Source organism: Mastacembelus armatus, chromosome 15 (assembly GCF_900324485.2).
Source record: "Mastacembelus armatus chromosome 15, fMasArm1.2, whole genome shotgun sequence".
Taxonomy (NCBI): Eukaryota; Metazoa; Chordata; class Actinopteri; order Synbranchiformes; family Mastacembelidae; genus Mastacembelus; species Mastacembelus armatus.
In genome coordinates this window covers 3,645,220-3,666,742 of record NC_046647.1, presented here as the reverse complement: position 1 = coordinate 3,666,742, position 21,523 = coordinate 3,645,220, and the positions used below count along the sequence as shown (strand labels likewise).

Below are 21,523 nucleotides of genomic sequence, written 5' to 3'. Positions count from 1 at the left end.
TGTTTAAGAAATGAGAAGCTGCTCACTGCATCAGTTGGGGTTAAATAACTTGTTGCCAGCTGAAAGATAATCGCCCATGCAGTAATTATCCAATAGGAGGCTTTTACCTATTTGCTTAGTTAAATCCAGGTCGCGACTGTTTTTTTGGCCAGGAAGTGTATTTGCACTGTTGACGCATGACACATGACAACATCGAATGCCATATGCAGTATGTCTGAATTCCATGCATACTACCCATACTCATACTATATAGAATGTAATTTTTTAACGATTGGGAAGTACGTGCTTACTCAAATGTAGTACCTATGCGATTTCGGATAGGTCTGGGAAGCAGTGAGTGTCGCTGATCTTTCCATCCATGCACCAGCTGTTATTTGTGTACAGGCACAGCCCCCCGCTTCTGCTCTTACCAGAGTCGTTCGTCCTGTTGTCCTGGTGCATAGCCTGCTAGCTGGATAGCCTCCTTCACAATCGTTGGATTAAGCCACATCTCCGTGATCACCATGACATTGCAGTCTTGTATGTTCCTCTGCGTGGCAATAGTGAGTTCTACCTCATCCATTTTGCTGTTTTTTTATTATTTTATTGACTTTCTTTTATTGATTTTATTTACTACAAACAATAATTGGCACATTCAGCCTGTAGCTTTGACACTTTATGCACAAATCAATTTGTATATTTTAAGGTTTCCAGGCGTTATCGGCTGCATAGATGGGGGACTTATATCCCTGTCATGGCTCCTTCTGTAAATGAAGGTGATTATTGTCAATAGTAAGTCCTTCCATTGCATTAATGTACAGGTAAACAGTGGCCTTTAGCATTCATTATGAAAGATAATTCCATCACAGCTAATGCAGATTTTTTGTTCTGTGTGCTTACAACTCTTCTTCTGCAGGTGACACACTGAAGGACAATTATATTATGAGTCCCAGGTCAGCACAGGTCATCTAATTTCTTGCTGCCCACATTTTTCTGCTTCACTGATTAAATGCCAGTATTACCATGTAACCTTTATCTAGGAACTAGCACACACACGCTCAACCTACAAGTTTTCAGTGTGTCCTTTTTCTGTATCTGCAACAAAAAGCAGTTCTTGCTGTCCCCTAGATACACAAATATATTCCCTCCCACCATCCTTCTTTCAATTTTCTTTTTCACTTTTATATATGTTTGCCTGTTGAGCCAGCATTGACCTTGTCTGACTTTTTTGTCTCTCTCACTTCACTTGGGTCTACAACTCAGATGCACTTCCATGAATATGATGAATATGATGGGGATGTGGGAAGGGATTTGGGGGCTCCCTGAAGACAAAGTTTTTCTGATTCCAAGTTTACAGAGAGGGAGACGGAGCATATTCCTATCCAGACATTGAACTAGGTTGAACAGAAAGAGAAACCAATATGAGGATGCTAAAGATAAATATAATGATTGAAAAAATGGAAAACTGCCAGCCATAGACCAAGACTTAGAGAGGACTGCTGTATACCAGCATGCACCATGGTGAGTTACAACAGTAAACCTTGGTACACAGCTAAACTCAAATGGCTTAGGCTGGACAAATGGATACATTCAGGTGTGGGGATAAGCTCAGGTTTAAAGACATGTTTATTTCTATTAATTTAACACTGATGCCAGTGGGTGATATACAAGAAAATGTTAATCGAGTCAACATCTCTTCATGGTTCCCCCTTGTTTTCTCTAATTCTGACGAATGTCCGACATGTTCGGTAATACCACCCACTTACTTCTAAGCACTTGTGGCACAAAATAAGTACAACCACATGCTGCCATCTGTGTTTGTGTGTGTGTGCGTGTTTATTAAACTAAACCACTAGCAGGCGTAAGGCCAGAGGACCAAACATTTAAAACTGAGGTCATTTTTCGCCACAAATTACACACATTAATGCAAGATGTATACATTTACATGATGTACTGTGTCTTGAGCTGCTTGGTAAAGATAATAAATACATGATACAAAGAGTTTCATAATACACTAAACCTAAATGACAATGTAAGGAAAGCACACACCTTAATGCAATCTTGTATTAATGTGTGTAGTTTGTGTGTGTGGAGAGAATATCACATTACATTATTTCATTATGTTTGTGAGATCCTTGAGTTACAGTGGATCCGGAAAATATTCACAGAGCTTCACTTTTTCCACATTTTGTTATGTTACAGCCTTATACCAAAATGGATTAAATTCATTGTTTTCCTCAAAATTCTACAAACAATACCCCATAATGACAATGTAAATGAAGTACATTAGTATTCACAGCCTTTGCCATGACACTTAAAATTGAGCTCAGGTGCTTCCTGTTTCCATCATCCCTGAGATGTTTCTGCAACTTGATTGGAGTTCAGCTGTGGTAAATTCAGTTGATTGGACATGATTTGGAAAGGCACACACCTTTAAGTCCCAGATTTAACCGTGCATGTCAGAGCACAAAACAAGCCATGAAGTCCAAGGAATTATCTGTAGACCTCTGGGACAGGATTGTATTGAGACACAGATCTGGGGAAGGGTACAGAAAAATTTCAGTAGCACTGAAGGTCCCAATGAGCACAGTGGCCTCCATCATCTATAAATGGAAGAAGTTTTTAACCACGAGGACTCTTCCTAGAGCGGGCTGCATAGTCAATCTGAGCGATCGGGGGATAAGAGCCTTAGTCAGGGAAGTGACCAAGAACCTGATGGTCGTTCTGAAAGAGGTCCAGCGTTTCTCTGTGGAGAGAGGAAAACCTTCCAGAAAAACAACCATCTCTGCAGCACTCCACCAATCAGGCCTGTATGGTAGAGTGGCCAGATGGAAACCTCAGTAAGAGGCACATGACAGCCTGCCTGGAGCTTGCCAAAAGGCACCTGAAAGACTCTTGGAGAAATAAAATTCTGTAGTCTGATGAGGAGTGGCTGAAATGGACTAAAAAAAATCCAATGTGCAATCTCTATTTTTGCCACTAGGTGTCTAGTCAAAGATTAAACATAGAGCACAACACCATAAGTTACTAAAACAGTAAACACCATGTCCACTTTACTAGAATGAAAATATCATTGTGAATACTCATTTTAAAGCTGATATATCACACAGCTGTTGTTACAACCATATGTTGTCATATGTCGGGCACACACATTTTAGCTCCTTGTAAAGGAAAAATTATGTGTGTATTTGTTTGGTGTATGTGTGTATTCATTTGCAAAATGTCTTTCTAGATTGTTAATGTGATGCTAACACTTGGCACTACACATTTTTACACACTACAAGGAAAGGGCCATTAAGAAACAATGTGGTGCATTTACATGTACGCTGTACAATGCCTGAAGTATTGCTGGACCGCTGCGGCGGACCAGTGCTGATTTAACACTGGTGATTTTGTTGTGTATAATGTATAAACTGACAAAATATCTGATCCTCCAGCACAAAAGTCAGTTTTCTGACTACATCTTAAATTTTATTTACTATAATTTTGCAGTCTCATAGCAGTAAGTAAAGTAAGTAATCAATATCTCGATTTTAAGACTGCAGTTTCAAATGGGATTAAACTGCAGTCTTCCGCACAGCATTGTTCGACTCTGCCAAACCTTCCCTGTCGTACCTGGGTGTACTGCAGTTAAAAGTTTCTTTCAGAAAATATATTATTTTGGACTACAATCAAACGACCAACAAAATCTGTGATGGACTGGTGACCTGTCCAGATCAGGATCTAAGATTTTCTATTGTCAATTTCTCTATATGTACAGGACATACAGGGGAATTGCAATGCTGCTCTCTCACATCTGTGTTGAAAATGTAAGAAAAATTAAAAATAGAGATAAAATAAATAGTATTAAAAAAACAGAAATAGTCGTATTGAAGCTACAAATGGCACAGTGAACTATACTGTTAGGTAAATTATTTAACAAATAGACTCAGAGGATGAACTTCTGTAAGATTATATAGAAGTTTTACTTGCAAGGAGTAACAGTCGCACAGCACCTTAGTACAGCATGAGGGTCACTGGCTGCTTGCAGCCCAACACATCAGTTTTCATGATAACACAAAAGGGAGGTAATTTCTCACAGAAGGACATCTGGGCCCTTATCAAATAGTCAAGGTTAGAGCAAACTGTGGTCACTGAGAGCAAAAATTATATTTCCACAATACACAATAGGCCGTATTCAGAAGTGTTTCAGTTCTACTAAAGTAAGCTGTATTAGATCACTTGAGGGTAAACATTTTTAATTTTGCTAACATATACTAAATACAATAAGTTGCAAAGTACATTATAAGTACAATAAGACAGTCTATATGCAAAACCCCGGTACAGTGTAGCAGGGACAGAGGCAGTGTGCAAAATATTATATGTTTATTATGAACACAGCAGCATTTAACTGTACACTGGAATGGAGCATAATGATGCAAATACCAACAGCAGCAGTTTGTGCAATGATTACAAGAAGAAGAAGAAGAAGTACTTTATTAATCCCCAAGGGGAAATTCAGTTGTTACAGCAGTTATTAAATTTGAGATTATTTAAATTATATTGATTAATAGTAATTCATAAAGTAATTAATAAAGTAATGAAGTAATTAACTATTTATTTGGGGGGGTTTGTGTGTATGTATGTGTGTGCGTACATGCATGTGTGTGTGTGCGCGCGTGTGTGCGTTATTGTTTATATTGAGGAATTATAGAGTCTTATGGCCGTGGACACAAAATACTTCCTGAATCTTTCAGTCTCAGCTTTAGGGGGAATTAGTCTGTGGCTGAATGAACTTCCCATTCGCCACAGTTCCTCATGAAGTGGGTGGGCAGGATTGTCCAATATGGAGTTTATTTTGTCCACCATCCTCCTCTCTGCCACAGCCTCCAGACTGTCCAGGTCCAGTCCAACAACAGATTTTGCTTTACTGATTAACTTATTTAGTCTGTTGGCCTCACCAGCCTTGATGCCACCTCCCCAGCACACAACTGCAAATAACAGTGCACTCGCTACTACAGACTGATAGAACATTTTCAGTAGCTTGTTGCTCACACCAAAAGAACAGAGTCTCCTGAGGAAGAACAGTCTGCTCTGTCCTTTCTTGAAGAGTGCATCTGTATTGTTTGACCAGTCCAGTTTGTTGTTAATGTGGACTCCAAGGTATTTGTAGGAGTCCACAATCTCTACTTCGTCTCCAAGGATGGAGACAGGGACTGGGGCCTTCCTGTTCCTCCTAAAGTCCACCACCAGTTCTCTGGTTTTCTTGATATTGAGCTTTAGACAGTTGTTGTTACACCAATCAACAAAGCTTTTTATCAAGTGTCTGTATTACTCCTTGTTATTATTGTTGATGCATCCAATGATTGAAGAGTCATCAGAGAACTTTTGGAGGTGACAGGTTCCTGAGTTGTAGCGGAAGTCTGAGGTGTAGAGTGTAAACAGGAATGGTGCTAGTACAGTTCCTTGAGGTGCACCAGTGCTGCTCATCACCACATCAGATATGCAGCCATCTAAGCGAACAAACTGTGGCCGCCCAGTGAGGTAGTCTTTGATCCACTCCACCATATCTGCGGGAACTTCCATATCCTGCATCTTTGCACTTAGCAGGTGGGGCTGAATAGTGTTGAAAGCACTTGAAAAGTCAAAAAACATGACTCTCACAGTGTTGCCCTGCCTCTCCAGATGGGAGTATGCTCTGTGCATTAAGAAGATGATGGCATCTTCCACTCCGATGTGTTCTTGATATGCAAACTGCAGGGGGTCCAGAAATTCAGACACTTGGGACCTCAGGTGTTGAAGTACCAGTCCCTCAAACACTTTCATGACATGTGATGTTAGCGCTACTGGTCTGAAGTCACTAAGGGCACTGGGACGAGTTGTTTTTGGTAATTGGACAATACAGGAAGTTTTCCATAACTTAGGCACCTTTTTGAGCCTCAGAGAGAGGTTGAAGAGTTTCTGAAAAACCTCTGCAAGCTGTCCAGCACACACCTTAAGTACTCTGGGACTGATCTCATCTGGTCCTTTTGCTTTGTTGGCTTTTAGTTTAGCTAGTTCCTTCCTCACCTGTTCTGTGGCAAAGGCTGGGCCTGTGTATTGTGTTGATGAGGAGTCAGATGATGAGGGCAGGGGAGGAGTTATTGGAGGTGAGGTATACTTCAATGTTGTATGGCTGATGATAGAGGAGATGGTATCAGTGGGCAATGGGGAGGCAGCATTGGCAGAGATGTTGGGTGGGGTGATGTGAAGAGATCCCAAGGCATCAGCTAAGGTGGTGTAGGGAGGAGGGATGGTGTGTGAGGACAATGGATCAGAGTAAGAAGCAGAGGTGGTGTCAAATCTATTAAAGAACAGGTTAAGTTCATTAGCAAACTTTGAGTCTCCTTCCACAGCAGTGTGCGACTTCTTATAACCAGTCATTATTTTCATCCCATTCCACACCTTTTTGATATTATTCTGTCTCAACTTGTGCTCTACTCTGTCTCTATAGAGCTGCTTTGCCTCCCTCAGCTTCCTCTTGAGTTCCTTCTGTGCGGCTCGGAGCTCCTCCTTGTCTCTTGCCATGAATGCCCTCTTCTTCTTGTTGAGGAGGCCTTTAATGTCCTTATTTATCCATGGCTTATTATTGGGGAAACAATGAACTTTTTTGGATGGAACAATATTGTCCTCACAGAAGTGGATGTAATCTGTGATGCACTGAGAGATGCCTTCGATGTCCTCACCATGAGCGTCCATGAAAAGGTCCCAGTTTGTAACCCTGAAGCACTCCTGCAGGGCCTCCTCAGCATCCTTTGACCAAACTTTCACATATCTCTTGGTAGCAGACTGCTGTCTTACTACAGGCTTGTATGTTGGTACTAAATATATTAAGTTGTGGTCTGATCCACCAAGTGGGGGTAGGGCTGAAGAGCTGTATGCCTCCTTCACATTGGCATAAAGGAGATCAAGAATCTTATTTTCTTGTGTTGCACAGTCCACATACTGTTTGAAGTTGGTCAGAGTTCCCGAAATACTGACATGGTTAAAATCCCCATTAATTAGTATAAGGGCACTGGGGTGTTTTGTTTGGAGACCAGCGACAACTGTGTGGATGATGTCACATGCACTCTGTGCTGCAGCTGATGGAGGAATGTAAACAGTCACAACAATGGTGTGTGAAAACTCACGGGGCAGGTAGTATGGCCTCAGTCCAACCACCAACAGCTCAATGTCTGGAGTACAGATACAGTCTTTCACTGTTACATGTCCAGGGTTGCACCATTTAGAGTTAACAAAAACCACGAGACCACCTCCTCTTTTCGTGCCACTCTGTTTGCCTCTGTCCGCTTGCACTAGTGAGAACCCAGGCAGTTCAAGTGAGCTGTCCGGTATATTTTTATTCAGCCAGGTCTCGGTGAGGCAAAGCAAGCTACACTCTCTGTACTCTCGCTGGCTGCTAGCTAAAGCTGTAAGTTCATCCACTTTGTTGCAGAGTGACCTCACATTCACCATAATTTTTGGGAGAAATGATTTAAATCTCCTATGTTTTTCTCGATGCTTCACTCCTGCTCTACAGCCCCTCCTGCGCCTCCTCAGGTCTTGGGGGATTTCAGGTTTTATACCAAGAAGCAGACTTGTTCCCTTGAGAGCTAACAGTTGCTCCCTTGTATAGATGCAGTTGCCACAGAAACGTATATTTTCTGATGCAGTTTCCATAATCTTCATATGTCTTTCCACACTCATCCACTTTCATCCGTTATCAGAGAGGAAGCATAGATCTTGATTTGACTTGGATTAACAGATAATAATTCAGTAAAAAACTTGCAAAAAACAAACAGAGGCGCTGCTGTAACAGGCTGCCACCTAACAGGTGCCATTCTAGAAAATTTATGAATGAAGTGCACTCAGTTATGTAACTCGCTCTCTCCACAGCAGCACCATCGATGGTCAGTGGGGGATGCTGTAGAGGTCACCTGATGTTGACGATAATCTCTTTGGTCTTCCCCACGTTGAGGAAGAGGTTATTTTTGCACCCACTGGACCAGTTGGCTCACCTCGCTCCTGTTGTTAGTGTCATCATTGTTAGTGATGAGGACCACCACAGTCGTATTGTCCACAAACTTGATGCTATGGTTGGTGCTGTAGGTTCGTACACAGTCGTGGGTCAGCAGAGTGAAGAGCAGTGAGCTGAGCAGATATCCTTGCAGAGCCCATGTGCTCAGCGTGATGGTCTTGGAAGTGTGGCCTCCCCGTTAGAAAGACCAGCAACCCAGTTGCAGAGGGAGGTGTTCAGTCCCAAGTGTCTGAGTTTGTGCATTAGTTGGATAATTGTGTTGAATGCTGAACTGAAATCCAGGAACAGCATTCACACATAGGGGTCTTTGGAGTCTAGAGATAGTAGCAGAGATCCTCAGTGGACTTGTTGGTCCTGTACACAAACTGAAACGAGTCGTGGGAGGGATGGAGGATGGATGTGATGGTTTGCATGGCATAAAGACTAAAAATGCACATTTTGGAGATACATAGCTTTCACATGTATACTGGCCTGTAGTATCAATTGTAGTATCTGTTTCTGAGAGCTTTTCACACTCCATGTATGTATGTGTGAAAACAATAAATACTAAGTATGCTGCATAAGGGTGGAAAAGCTATCTGTCATCAGCATAAAGTAGCATCTCTTGTGCTGCTCTGAAAACACAGCAGCCCGCCTGAGATGGCTTTAATGATGTATAGGATTTGGAGTTTTCTCTGTCTCTCACTGTGTGCATGTGAATTTGTGTGTGTTTGTATACTGAAGCCACAGCGCTCTTATGTAATGCTTGTGGCTTTACATAAGTGTAGCCTGGGTTTGGAACGAGGGTCAACTGCGTGTCAGCTTGGGTCAATCCACATTGATCTCATAAAGCTCTGGGATTTCACAACTGAAAGCTTTTCCTCACATTTGGCTGGATTTTTTCACTCAGAAAAAAAAATTGCATGTTGGTTGTTATGCATGTGTTTTACAAGCTGAATATTTTTTCTCAGCATCACCTTGAAATGTGCAGATTAGAAAAGATTAAAATAAAACTTTGGGTTCAAAGGATTGGTTCACCCAAATAAAACAAAACCAAAAACCAAAGCTATGGGCATGGTTTTTCACTAAAAAAATGTCTTTTTTTATCTGCATTCTTTTAGTGGAACTTTTCCACCACAGAAATAGCCTGTGTCAACAAAATAAACTATAACTATCTGCAAGGATAGGTACCGTTTAAATGAAAATTTATCAGGAATATACTGGCATGCCAATCCTCTCCAGGGGTTCTCTAATGGGCCACAATTCCATCCAGTTTAAACACTCCCAAAAACTCCAGAAGACATGTGACTGATCTCCGTGAAATTTACAGGGATTCAATAGCAGCAGCAGTAAATTACAAAGCTAGCATACATTAGTAACACAAATAACTTCTCCACATTCCCACAAACACAAAATTGCTCAATAGCTTCATGCCATTAGACTAATGATACTTACAGACGTTGCCTTAGAAAAAGAGGGAGAAAGAATAACATGCTATTTGAGGAGCCGACGACTCAAAGATCTCACACAACTCCAGCTGACGACCGCATAACAAAGCCCCTTAATGACTCCCAGCATACACTACCTCTATGTTGCCATGGTCTCACAAATAAACAAACCACATTAAATTGTGCTTCCAACAACCAACACGCCCTCTAGAGGCATAACAGCTTCCATAAAGCTGATAAATACCCAAAAAGTTGATTAGTTAGTTGATTAGTTGATTCAATATAACCTGAATTGGTCACAATACAACCGGTTCTTGCCTTGCCGCTAGAGCAGCCCAGGATCTCTGCTTGCCCTAGAGGTCGTCCACCAGAGCAACCCCGGATTCATGCTCGTCCGAGGGGTCATCCACCAGAACGACCCCAGATTTCTGTTCGTCTGAGAAGCCATCGATTGAGACAGAGGGATCGCTCATTTTGGCTCCAGGGGCATCTTCGAGGAGGGACCTAGTTCCCTCCCAATCCAGCTGCCCCAGACTTACCCCTAACGTGGCAAGGTCATAGGTACTATCATCAAACACCACCCCCTTTGCCATCCAGGAGCATGACCTCTGTACCTCCATCGACTAAAACTCCAGCTCCACCACCTCAACCATCACCTACATCTTCCTCAGAGCACCCCTGTTAACCTCCCCCACCTGCTCCCAGACCAAAGACCCAGTGTCATGAGGCGCCAGTATCACCCTCCTGCCCCTTGGGCCCTCTTTTCTCTATAACATGTAACACCCAGACAGCATCAATACTGCTATCAGTGACAAGGACACCCATGGCCTCTGCTGTTCCAGGACTTATAGCCATATAAACCACTTATCAACCTGAGGCCCACGGAGACTCTCCCCTAGTGCTATAGCTCCAGTCAAAAGTCCTAGATTGATAGGAGAGTGACAGTTAGACTGTCCAATCAGAGAAATCTAATTCAAATCTCTTGCATGCAGATAGTTTCAGATCTTACTCAAATTGAGTAAGATCAAACAAATTTGAAACCTACAGTGCTCAGTATCAGATCTTTATGTAACAAATTTTTAATCAATAATTATATTTCCTCTTATTACTCTTGATTTTATGTTTTTAACAGATTTGTCCAAAGATGCAGCACATACATTTGTTCAAAAATGACACACAAATAACACCAGGAAACTGTTTATGGAGATACTTAGGTCTGAAAATGCCTCTTTTTCTTTCATTGAAGATTTGTTAATATACAAGTGTTCTAAATGCTGTAGATGTGATTGCTCCTGTCAACAATAAAGTGATCAGGAACAGGCAAAAGGCGCCGTGGAGTAATGACTTGGTCAGGGCACAGAAAAGGGTGTGCTAGAAAGGCGAATGAAAATGGTGTAAATCACAGCTCCAGGTTCATTATGACATTTATGTGTTTTCAATGGAAATGTGTGTTCAATGAAACTCTGCATAGAAAAAGAGAAATGTATTTTTTCTGAAATCATCAACAGCATTAACAACTCACATGTCCTGTTTGCTACAGTGAGTAGATTAACAAACCCTCTGGCTCCATTGCCATCAGAACTAATTTCAACATCTAAATGCAATGAGTTTGCATTATTTTTTAATGACAAGGCTCAGGGTGTTAAACAAGCAATAAACAAGCAATAAACTGCATAACACAGCACCCATTCACTTGAACTGACATATTTTATACCTGCCAATAACACAACAGTTGAAGTGATGATCTCCGGTCATAGACTGCACTCATCAAATGACATTCATCTCAACACTGATGTTAAATAAACTTTAGTAGACTTTTAGAATAGTAAACACTATTGAGTTTACAGTTCCTGTGTCACCTGGGTAGCTTTATGGTTATTAGTGTTGATTATTCTCACCTGTGCTTGTTCTACTTTGGCTGTGTCCGCCCTCGTGTCTCTCTCCCCCTCTCTCTGTGTATATGTCTTCCCTGGCAACTAGGTGATTAGCCGCACCTGATCCTAATCTGTCATCAGTGGCAGGTCTATATATTCCTACTCTCTGCCTCACCTAGTTGCTGGATTATTCCCGAGGGGTCGTCCGCTAGAGCAACCCCTCCAACCTGCCCACCAGACCTGTACTCTATGCTTCCTGTTCCTATGTTCCTCAGTGTGGACCATAACCTTCCTGTGACTCCCTGCCTCTTGTCTTGTGAGTGTCGGTTACCTGCCTGTTCCTGTTTGTGGCTCACTTCTCCTGTATTTTCCTGGCTTCCTGTTGTTCTGTGAGTCTATTATCGCCTGGATATTCCTCATGTGAGAGAGCACACTTACCTGCACCTCCACAGCCTCTCTCGTGTTCCTCATTCCTGGACTCCAGCTCCCTGGTGTATGTATCTCCTGGTCCCTGTGTTAACTGTGTCATGCACTCTCTGGTCTCTCTGGTCTGGTCTCGGTGTGCCCGTGCTCAACATCAATGGACCTTCCCCGTGTACATACTTCAGTTTGGTGATTGATTACCTGTGTTAATAAAATACTCTGTCTGCACCTTTGAGTCCAGTTACGTTATTACACGGCACCCCATTGTGACACCTGTCTTGAAGACAGGAAGTTCTTGGTAACTGTCTCAGATGAAAAGGCCTTGACAATTGCTGTGACCTGTAGAAATTACCTAAGAGGTCATTGTATCTGAGGTTTTGCTTAAACTTAATCAAGGTCATAATCAGTTTCAGTATAATTCTATAACTGTACAGTTTAATACAAAATAAAGCAAAATAATCTAATTTTAAATAAGGATAATTTGTTATGCAACTCAATCACACAATCAATCCAGTTTTCTAGATTTCTGCATAAATGCGATCTGATCTTAACTAACGTCATTCGACAGCCTCTTTATCTGACTCAACCACTCCGGAAGGAGTTTTGTCTCTGAAGCCATTCTGTAGTGGATTTACTACAGATTTTACAATCATGTAAACGGGGCTGTTTCTTCATGCAACTGTAGATCTTGCAGATAATACATGTATGTAGGTAGGAGGTTTATGCACATTTCTATACACAAGACCTACTGTCTGACTGGTGCTCTTTAAATTACATCATCTTCTTCTACAGTACATGGGTTTGAAAGCACACGTGCAAAATCAGCTCCACCAGTAGAACTCTAATGTAGCACAAAATCCATAATGTTTTACCTTTGAGATGATGTCCATTCTTAGTAATGGTAATAGTTAAGGACAGTAATAGGAAAGGACAGCTGAAAATAAGCTGGCTTTTTTCATTTATGTGGTCATGAGGACCAACTGTCCAGGTGAACAATGCATGAACTCTATTGACAATTGCTTACTCGTTTTCCATTCTCCAGGAATTACCTGAACACCTAGAACTTTCCAGATCTTATTACCATAGAACACCTTTTTTTAACAATTTCTTTAGTGGCAGCTCCACAGCTTTTATCTTCTGTGTGTGTTTCTGTGTGTGTGTGTTGCTGTCAGTTCCTATGAGCATACAGGCCTATTTTCTGTCCAGGCAATACAGGGCATGCTGAGCTCAAGCTAAAGCTGCCTGACTCACGAGCTCTTAGCTGTTGAGAGAGAATGTCACTGCGCCTTGGGCTGTCTTTGTGTTATACAAGAGTACACACAAACACAGCGAGTAAAGATGTAGTGTGGCAGTGCGCGCAAAGCAACCCAAGCAAATCCCCAATACAAACATCATACTGGGCTCAAGCTATTTTTAAATATGAAGAATGCTCATGATGACTGTGAGTGAATATGTGGCATATTTTGAAATGATCTGGTCAGCTGGTTGATGGCTATGGATTTATTACACCACCTCTGTTGAGTTGAGTATGGAGGGACAGGGTGGTATCAAAGTGATGCCTTATTCACAGCTGGATGTGCCTGAGAATACAGGCTTGGCTGCACATATTACAAGAGCTATGACGTGATTCATGGGGATTGAAAACATCAGAAATTGTTCTGGTTTCGAGCAGGTCTGTAGCAGCTTTGATTGTTTGGTTTGAATTTGACAAGTGCACTTTCTTGCTCGTGAGTTCTTGTGGCTGTTGTTCACAAAACCGAAACTGCTTTTGTTTCAGACTAAAAAGATGGCTGCATGACTGTGCAACTCTTTTCACTTAAACATGAGACCAATAGTTTTGAGGACATGAACTTTGGGCCTTATACATGTGATACCGTTCATCCAGCTGTCCACTTGCTGCCACATTGTGGATCTAGTTATCTGATTTTAATCAGATTGACCAGTGACCATAAAATTCAGTCAGAAACAACAGTGAACAAAGATTGTTTATTTGAATTTACAGCTGTTTATTTAAAATGAAAAACAGATAAAACAAGGGGATACATTGGCTTTTCATTTCTTTGTATTGTCATACCTGCGGAAAGTTGATCCATAATTGACATTTAGAGTTTTGTCTGACATTTAATTCAATTAATTGTAATGCTGTACTTTTTATTTAGACCCCTGCCTCCCTATTGAATGTTAAAGTCAGTTGTAATGTTTCATATTTTTCTCCATTCAGTGTTCAGCACTTTTGTGTATGTGTGTGCTTTCTCTGCAGCCATCCATGAGTTCCCCAGGGATTACTTCACTATCCAGGAGCGCATTAAAGGAGCAGTGGGCCTGCATGTCCTCTGTGTGAGTGTCACCACTTGTATAGTCACTGCTTTTCCAAAAAGTAGCCATCATTCATTTGTGTGGGTTTAAGTCAATGTTCTTATCTTTAGCTATTGATAAATTTGGGCTGCAGCACCACTATTTCTTCAGTGGCACCTTACATGTGAACCTGTATATGTGTAGTACTATATTGGAAAATCTCTTTAGTAGATCCTGTGGAATCTTGTTTGCTTAGAATATAGTCAATAAATGCCATTATAGACATTAAATGCAATTAAACTCATGGTTATCAGCTGCTCCTGCAGCAGTTGAAGCTGAGATCTGGACTGGACTTAAACTTGAGAGGTCCAGTTACCATGCATCCAGCTAACTTCATATAGATAACTGAGAGTCTTAACAGATGTCTTCACTATAACCACCACAGTAATTGCAGCAACACATACTGTAAATAACACACTGTGGTTATCTATACATGCAAGATCTTTATGAAGGTAACCAAGATGTTGATTACCTTCATCCTCTATCACTAAACACTCATTATCACAACACTGAGCCAAATGGAACCTGTATATGCAAATTAAATTGTCAGCAAACAGTGAACGAATAAAAGCAGGTTTTGGATAAACATTGCGTAGAAAACACTACTTACTTTTTAAAATCACTTACCATCTAATGTAAGAAATGTAACCATTCAAATCAAAAGCCTACCAGGGTTGATGTAGGCATATAAAACATATAAAATCCATAAGCTTCCTATGCTTCCTGGACTATGTAATGTTAATGGGGCCACTTGGTTGTCAACAGTAAAAATCACAAATTTTACCTCTTCCCAACTGGGGAAACCATCAAGAATGCATGATTATATAGTGTCATGGCTGTGCAGTCAAAAATGTTGTTATAATGGCAGTCAATGGGGCAGAAACATCCACAAATAAGAAATTAGTCAAAAAAAATGTAAATCTGATGCTGCACAAAAACTAACAATGCATCAAAATCAGTGTTGTTACTAATCTTTGACATATCCAAGACTGTGATAAAAGGTAAAAAAATATCCACTCCACAATCACTTTTTATATTGAAAATAAGTCATTTTGTGTGTTTCCCCCCCCCCCACATCTGTGACATCACTTATGAAATTGGCATTTAAAGAATTAAAATCCTTTTTTTAAACATTTAGTAGTTTTGATCAGAACAGAGGTTGATTAACAGATTTAAGCCAAAAAAGTTGAAAAATTATTTATGTGATATATTTTTACAGCAGTTTATTTTAGTGGATGTGAATTTGATATTATGTATTATTGACCTTTGAAAATTTCAAAATCATATTACTAAAATTTATGTCAAATTAAAGTTTGTCACCAAAAATCATTCCATTTGGTGAAATACAGTGAAAGTTATGGCCAAATTAAGAGTGAAAAATGACCCTTGGTGGAGGAAAACCCTACACAAGGGTTAAGCAGGTAAAATGAGCCATATATAGACACTTTTGTCCATGGAGCCACGCTGCATCTTTTAGACTGATAGTGTGAACCTAGAGCTGCAGCAAACACTTCACACACATTTTACAAAATAAAATCCCTGGGAACCAGTTGTGTGTTTTTTACATTGTGTGTTTTGGCCCCTGCAGGCAGTCTACATGTTCTATGCCCTGGCTTTGGTATGCGATGACTATTTTGTCCCCTCACTAGAGAAGATATGTGAGGTAAGCTAACACTGCAGGTTATTATGTTCTTCTTTCTCAGCTCACTTTTAGTAATGCTTTGCGATGGATTTATTTATGAATGGTCTTTCTTTCTTCCTTTCTTACAGCGTCTTCATCTGAGTGAGGATGTTGCAGGAGCAACATTCATGGCAGCCGGAAGCTCAGCTCCTGAACTGTTCACCTCTGTCATTGGTGAGAAACACATGCAGATAAGGGTGTAGCTTTTATCTTTGGTACAGACATACAGACATGCTCTCTGTGTCTCTTTTGTCATTCATAGGCCCTCTTGTACACACAAGCATAAAGAGTCTGGCTCTTAAAGAAACTCTGACTATGCATTTGTATGTATCAAGATTGTTATTTATCAGGCTGCTGCTGACAGGATTTTCAGAATAAAATTATGCCTAACATTAACAAACAAATCAGTTTACTATCTGTGGCTAATTTTTATCTTACAGTTAATGTAGTTAATGTAGTTACAGTTAGAGTCTTAATAACATATGCATTAATAATCCTGTTCTTGACCAACTGCACCTTTTTTTATATTTATCACTTATGATGTCCCTCCTTGTACAGGAGTGTTCATCACTAAAGGTGACGTTGGAGTCGGCACCATTGTGGGCTCAGCTGTCTTCAACATCCTCTGCATTATTGGAGTGTGTGGGATATTTGCTGTACAGGTACATACACAATACACATCGGTTACTGTTTCAATGATGTTTGCTCTCTGTCTCTTCGTGTTTTGCCAACTTGATCTACCATTTACCATCTAGAATTATAGCATGTAGTAAAACACTGCACAAGTAAAAATATTTTCATGAAAACAATAGAAGTAAAATCAGCAATCCATTAAAGCGGACTCTACATAAAAATATATAGATGCATCTCAATAAATTAGAATATCATCAAAAAGTTCATTCATTGAAGAAATTCAATTCAAAAAGTGAAACTCATATATAGATTCATTACACACAGTGATATATTTCAAGTGGATATCTTGTGTGTTCAGGAGACCAGGTAGCAAGGCTTATAGATTAGGAGCAGGGTTCGAGCTGTTTTATCATGGTGTGGATGGAAAGAGGAACGGAGTAGGAATTATCCTGAAGGAGGATTTTACTAGGAATGTTCTGGAGGTGAAGAGCGTGTCAGATAGGGTGATGAGTCTGAAGCTGGAAGTTGAAGGTGTGATGTTGAATGTTGTCAGTGGTTCTGCCCCACAGGTAGGATGTGAGTTAGAAGAGAAGGAGAAATTCTGGAGGGAGATGGATGAGGTGATCCAGGGTATCCCTAGTGGTGAGAGAGTGGTGATTGGGGCAGACTTCAAAGGACATGTTGGTGAGGGAAACAGAGGTGACGAGGAAGTGATGGGTAAGTTTGGTATGCAGGACAGGAATGCAGAAGGACAGATGGTGGTAGACTTGGCTGCAGTGAACACATTTTTCCAGAAAAGGGAGGAGCATAGGGCGACATATAAGAGTGGAGGCAGGAGCACACAAGTTGATTACATCCTGTGCAGACAATTCAACCTGAAAGAGATCAGTGACTGCAAAGTAGTGGCTGGGGAGAGTGTAGCCAGACAGCATAGGATGGTGGTGTGTCGGATGACTCTGGTGGTGAAGAAGATGAAGAGGACAAGGGCAGAGCAGAGAACCAAGTGGTGGAAGTTGAAAAAGGAAGAGTGTTGTGTGGCTTTCAGGGAGGAGCTGAAACAGGCTCTGGGCGGTCAGGAGGTTCTTCCAGATGACTGGACAGCTACAGCTAAAGTGAACAGGGAGACAGGTAGGAGGGTACTTGGTGTGTCATCTGAAAAGAGGAAAGCAAATAAGGAGACTTGGTGGTGGAATGAGCGAGTTCAGGAGTGTGTTAAGAGGAAAAGGTTAGCTAAGAAGAAGTGGGACACTGAGAGGACAGAAGAGAACAGACAGGATTACAGGGAGATGCAGCATAAGGTGAAGGTAGAGGTGGCAAAGGCCAAGCAAAGGGCATATGAGGATTTATATGATAGGTTGGACACTAAGGAGGGACAGGTGGATTTGTACAGGTTGGCGAGACAGACAGACAGAGAGGGGAAGAATGTGCAGCAGGTTAGGGTGATTAAGGACAGGGATGGAAATGTGTTGACAGGTACCACAAGTGTGATGGAAAGATGGAAGGAATACTTTGAAGAATTGATGAATGAGGAAAAGGTTAGAGAGCACAGAGTAGAAGAGGTGACTGTTGCGGAACAGGAAGTAGTAAAGATCAGTAAGGATGAAGTGAGGAAGGCAGTGATGAAGATGTAGAGTGGAAAGGCAGTTGGTCCTGACAACATACCTGTGGAAGTATGGAAGTGTTTAGGAGAGGTGGCAGTAGAGTTTTTGACTGAGCTACTTAACAAGATCTTGGAGAGTGAGAGGATGCCTGAGGACTGGTGGAGAAGTGTAGAGGTGTACTGGTGCCCATCTTTAAGAACAAGGGAGACATGCAGAGTTGTGTAAACTACAGAGGAATAAAGCTGATGAGTCACACAATGAAGTTATGGGAAAGACCTTGAGTGGTGGACGTTTGCTCTGGAAAGGAGAGGAATGAAGCTGAGCTGCAGTAAAACAGAGTACATGTATGTGAATGAGAGGGACTCAAGTAGAACGGTGAGATTACAGGGAGTAGAGGTGAAGAAGGTGGAGGATTTTAAGTACTTTGGGTCAACAGTCCAGAGCAACGGAGAGTGTGGAAAAGAAGTGAAAAGACGTGTGCAAGCAGGTTGGAACGGGTGGAGGAAAGTGTCAGGTGTGATGTGTGACAAAAGAGTGTCAGCAAGAATGAAAGGAAAGGTGGACAAGACAGTGGTGAGACCAGCCATGTTGTCTGGTTTAGAGACAGTGGCACTGAGACAAAGACAGGAGGCAGAGCTGGAGGTAGCAGAGCTGAAGATGTTGAGATTCTCTCTGGGAGTGACGAGGATGGATAGGATCAGGAATGAGTACATCAGAGGGACAGCTCATGTTAGATGTTTTGGAGAAAAAGCCAGGGAAGCCAGATTAAGATGGTTTGGACATGTTCAGAGGAGGGACAGTGAATACATTGGTAAAAGGATGCTGAGGTTAGAGCTGCCAGGAAGAAGGCCTAGAGGAAGACCAAAGAGGAGGTTCTTGGATGTGGTGAAGGACGACATGAGGATAGTTGGTGTGGGTGGGGAGGATACAGATTAACAGGGTTAAATGGAGGCAGATGATTCGCTGTGGTGACCCCTGAAGGGAGCAGCCCAAAGGAAAAGATTAAGACAGCACTCTGTGAACAGCCATCTTTTTTAGCAAAGAGACCTTTTGTGTATGACCCTTGTTGTGCAGGGTGTCAGTGATTGTCTTCTGGACAACTGTCAAGTCAGTAGTCTTCCCCATGATTGTGTGCGTAGGGCACTGAGAGATCATTTAAACGCTCAGGAAACCTTTCTAGGTGTGTTGAGTTACTTGGCTGATTAGACTGTGACACCATGAATCTCTAATATTGAACTTTTTCACAATAATCTGGGTTCTTTTCATTAGCTGTAGGTTATATTAGTGAAAATTAAAAAATACACACAAAATATATCTGTGTGTAATGAATCTATTTGAGTTTCACTTTTTCATTTGAATTAATGAAACAAATCAAATTTTGATATATTTATTGAAATGCACTTGTATGTGCATATTTGTTGATAGATGTCATTCTTAATAAATATATCTACACGTTGATACATCAATCTTCATATTAGAATGAAAACTAGACTCTCTCATAAGTGCATTTATTCAGTAGTAAATATCTGAGAGTAAGAAAATGATTTCTGACATTCAATGCTATAATCTCAGAAAGAAAAGTGAAACATACTTTAACTTTTTTTTTTCCTATTTAGATTACAAGTTATGTAAGACCCAAACAGAAAAACACACATATACTCAGAGAGATTGGTTTGTATGGATTGGGCACAGTGGCAAGAACATTGTGGGATGGGTTATTCAACAGGACAAAAAAATTTGTTCAGTGTCTGCAAGGTTAGCTTTGTCTTAGTCCCTTTGTGAGTCTGTCTGTCTGTTCCCCACCCAGACAATTCATCTCTCTTGCTGGCCTCTGCTCAGAGACTCTGTCTACTACACCCTGTCTATCTCTGCTCTTATAGTGGTAAGGAATGGCTTGGTATAACACATATAAGAGAGATTTTTAAATGTTTACTGCTTTACTGTTTGAAATGTATGAGGTAATGCAATCCATTTGGTATACAATATATATATATTTAAGGCTGTGCTTTTCACTGTCATTTTCTCTTGTCCTGCAGTTCATATATGATGAAAAAGTGGTTTGGTAAGTCAAACCTACGCGCACACACACACACATCCATATATATATATATATATATATATATATACACACACTATCATATAAAAAACTATCATACAAAATGGTAAATGGATCCAACCTGTGCTTTCCAGGTGGGAAGCACTCACGTTGATTCTGATGTATTTTGTCTACATTTTGATCATGAAGTAAGTAAGATTAAGCTTAATTTTTAATTAGACACAGTTAAAGCTATGGAGTTATCCTTTCACAATTCGCAAGCATCAACTGATATTTGGTGAGCATTTTCCTCTGCTCATGCTCAAACTTTTGTCTTTGCACATGGATTCTTTCTGCTCACGCTCAAAACTTTGCCCTCACACATGGATTGCATGGATTTCCTCCACTCGCTCTGTTCATACACGGAACTTGCAGCGGTACAACCCTGTCAAAAATCCTCCACCAATAGAAACAGACTTCCGTTTGGACCAATGAAATTATTGCTGTTTAGACCTGATTTCACCATTATCACTGACTGCAAACGTAGCTACTGTAACTCCATTGCAAAAGAATCCATGTTCAAGCGCAAAGTTTTGAACGCCGGCAGAAAGAATCCGTGTGCAAGCGCAAAGTTTTGAGCGCCAGCAGAAAGAATCTGTGTGCAAGCGCAAAGTTTTGAACGCCGGCAGAAAGAATCCGTGTGCAAGCGCAAAGTTTTGAACGCCGGCAGAAAGAATCTGTTTTGAGCATGAGCAGAGAGAGTTTGTGAGTGCAAAGTTTGAGCAGAGGAAAATTGTGCTCTCAAAATACCAGTTCATGAAAGATAATGACGCCATATACAGCACCTTATGACCTATTAATGGTTATTTGTTGATCAAATCAGGAAGCTTTGTGCACAAGCTGTCAGGACTTTACGGTTAATTTTTTGAATGCCTCCTTCAGCCATATGGGAATATTTTTAATCATGAAAGTTCAGTAATGCATTGTCATTCTCAGCTTTTATGTTAGTCTTTCAATGCAGTGTATCAGAATTGAGTAGGCCATTCTCTGTGGCCACAGTACAAATAATGTTAATTGTTAACAGAAAAAAAATCTAAAAAACTGAAAACTACAGAAAAATATTTCAATGTAATAAATATAGGGCCTCACCCCTAAAGGGCCATAGCAGTTGTGTGCTGGCTTATGCAATGTCTGTTCCAGGTTGAATTCCTATGTCGTTCGTTTTCTGGAGAGGGGCAAGAAGAATTCATCCAGTTTGAGGAATGGCGCAGGCAACAACACTGAGCTAGATGATGGCTGTGATGCAACAGCTGTTCTATTGAAGAAAGGTACACTTTTGTCTGTTTGTACAGTCGAGATCTCTTGTGTAAGACAGCCCTGTGAACAAAGTACACTAGGGCTGCAAAAACTAATCGGTTTTATTAATGAAATTCAATTATGAAGATAGTCAATGAAATGAAATGTCAGTTTAATTTCAATA

The 21,523-nt window shown here is 40.9% G+C and overlaps 1 protein-coding gene across 1 annotated transcript in view; it reads left to right on the top strand.

Moving 5' to 3' along the window:
• Nucleotides 1-21,523, top strand: part of slc24a3 (solute carrier family 24 member 3) — a 114,493-nt gene that overhangs the window by 70,768 nt on the left and 22,202 nt on the right. Inside the window, exons 3-10 of the mRNA XM_026308593.1 lie at nt 13,999-14,075; nt 15,682-15,756; nt 15,864-15,948; nt 16,333-16,436; nt 19,816-19,890; nt 20,045-20,070; nt 20,199-20,252; nt 21,244-21,371. Of these exons, the coding sequence (XP_026164378.1) occupies nt 13,999-14,075; nt 15,682-15,756; nt 15,864-15,948; nt 16,333-16,436; nt 19,816-19,890; nt 20,045-20,070; nt 20,199-20,252; nt 21,244-21,371 (624 nt within the window). The remainder of the gene's footprint in view (nt 1-13,998; nt 14,076-15,681; nt 15,757-15,863; nt 15,949-16,332; nt 16,437-19,815; nt 19,891-20,044; nt 20,071-20,198; nt 20,253-21,243; nt 21,372-21,523) is intronic.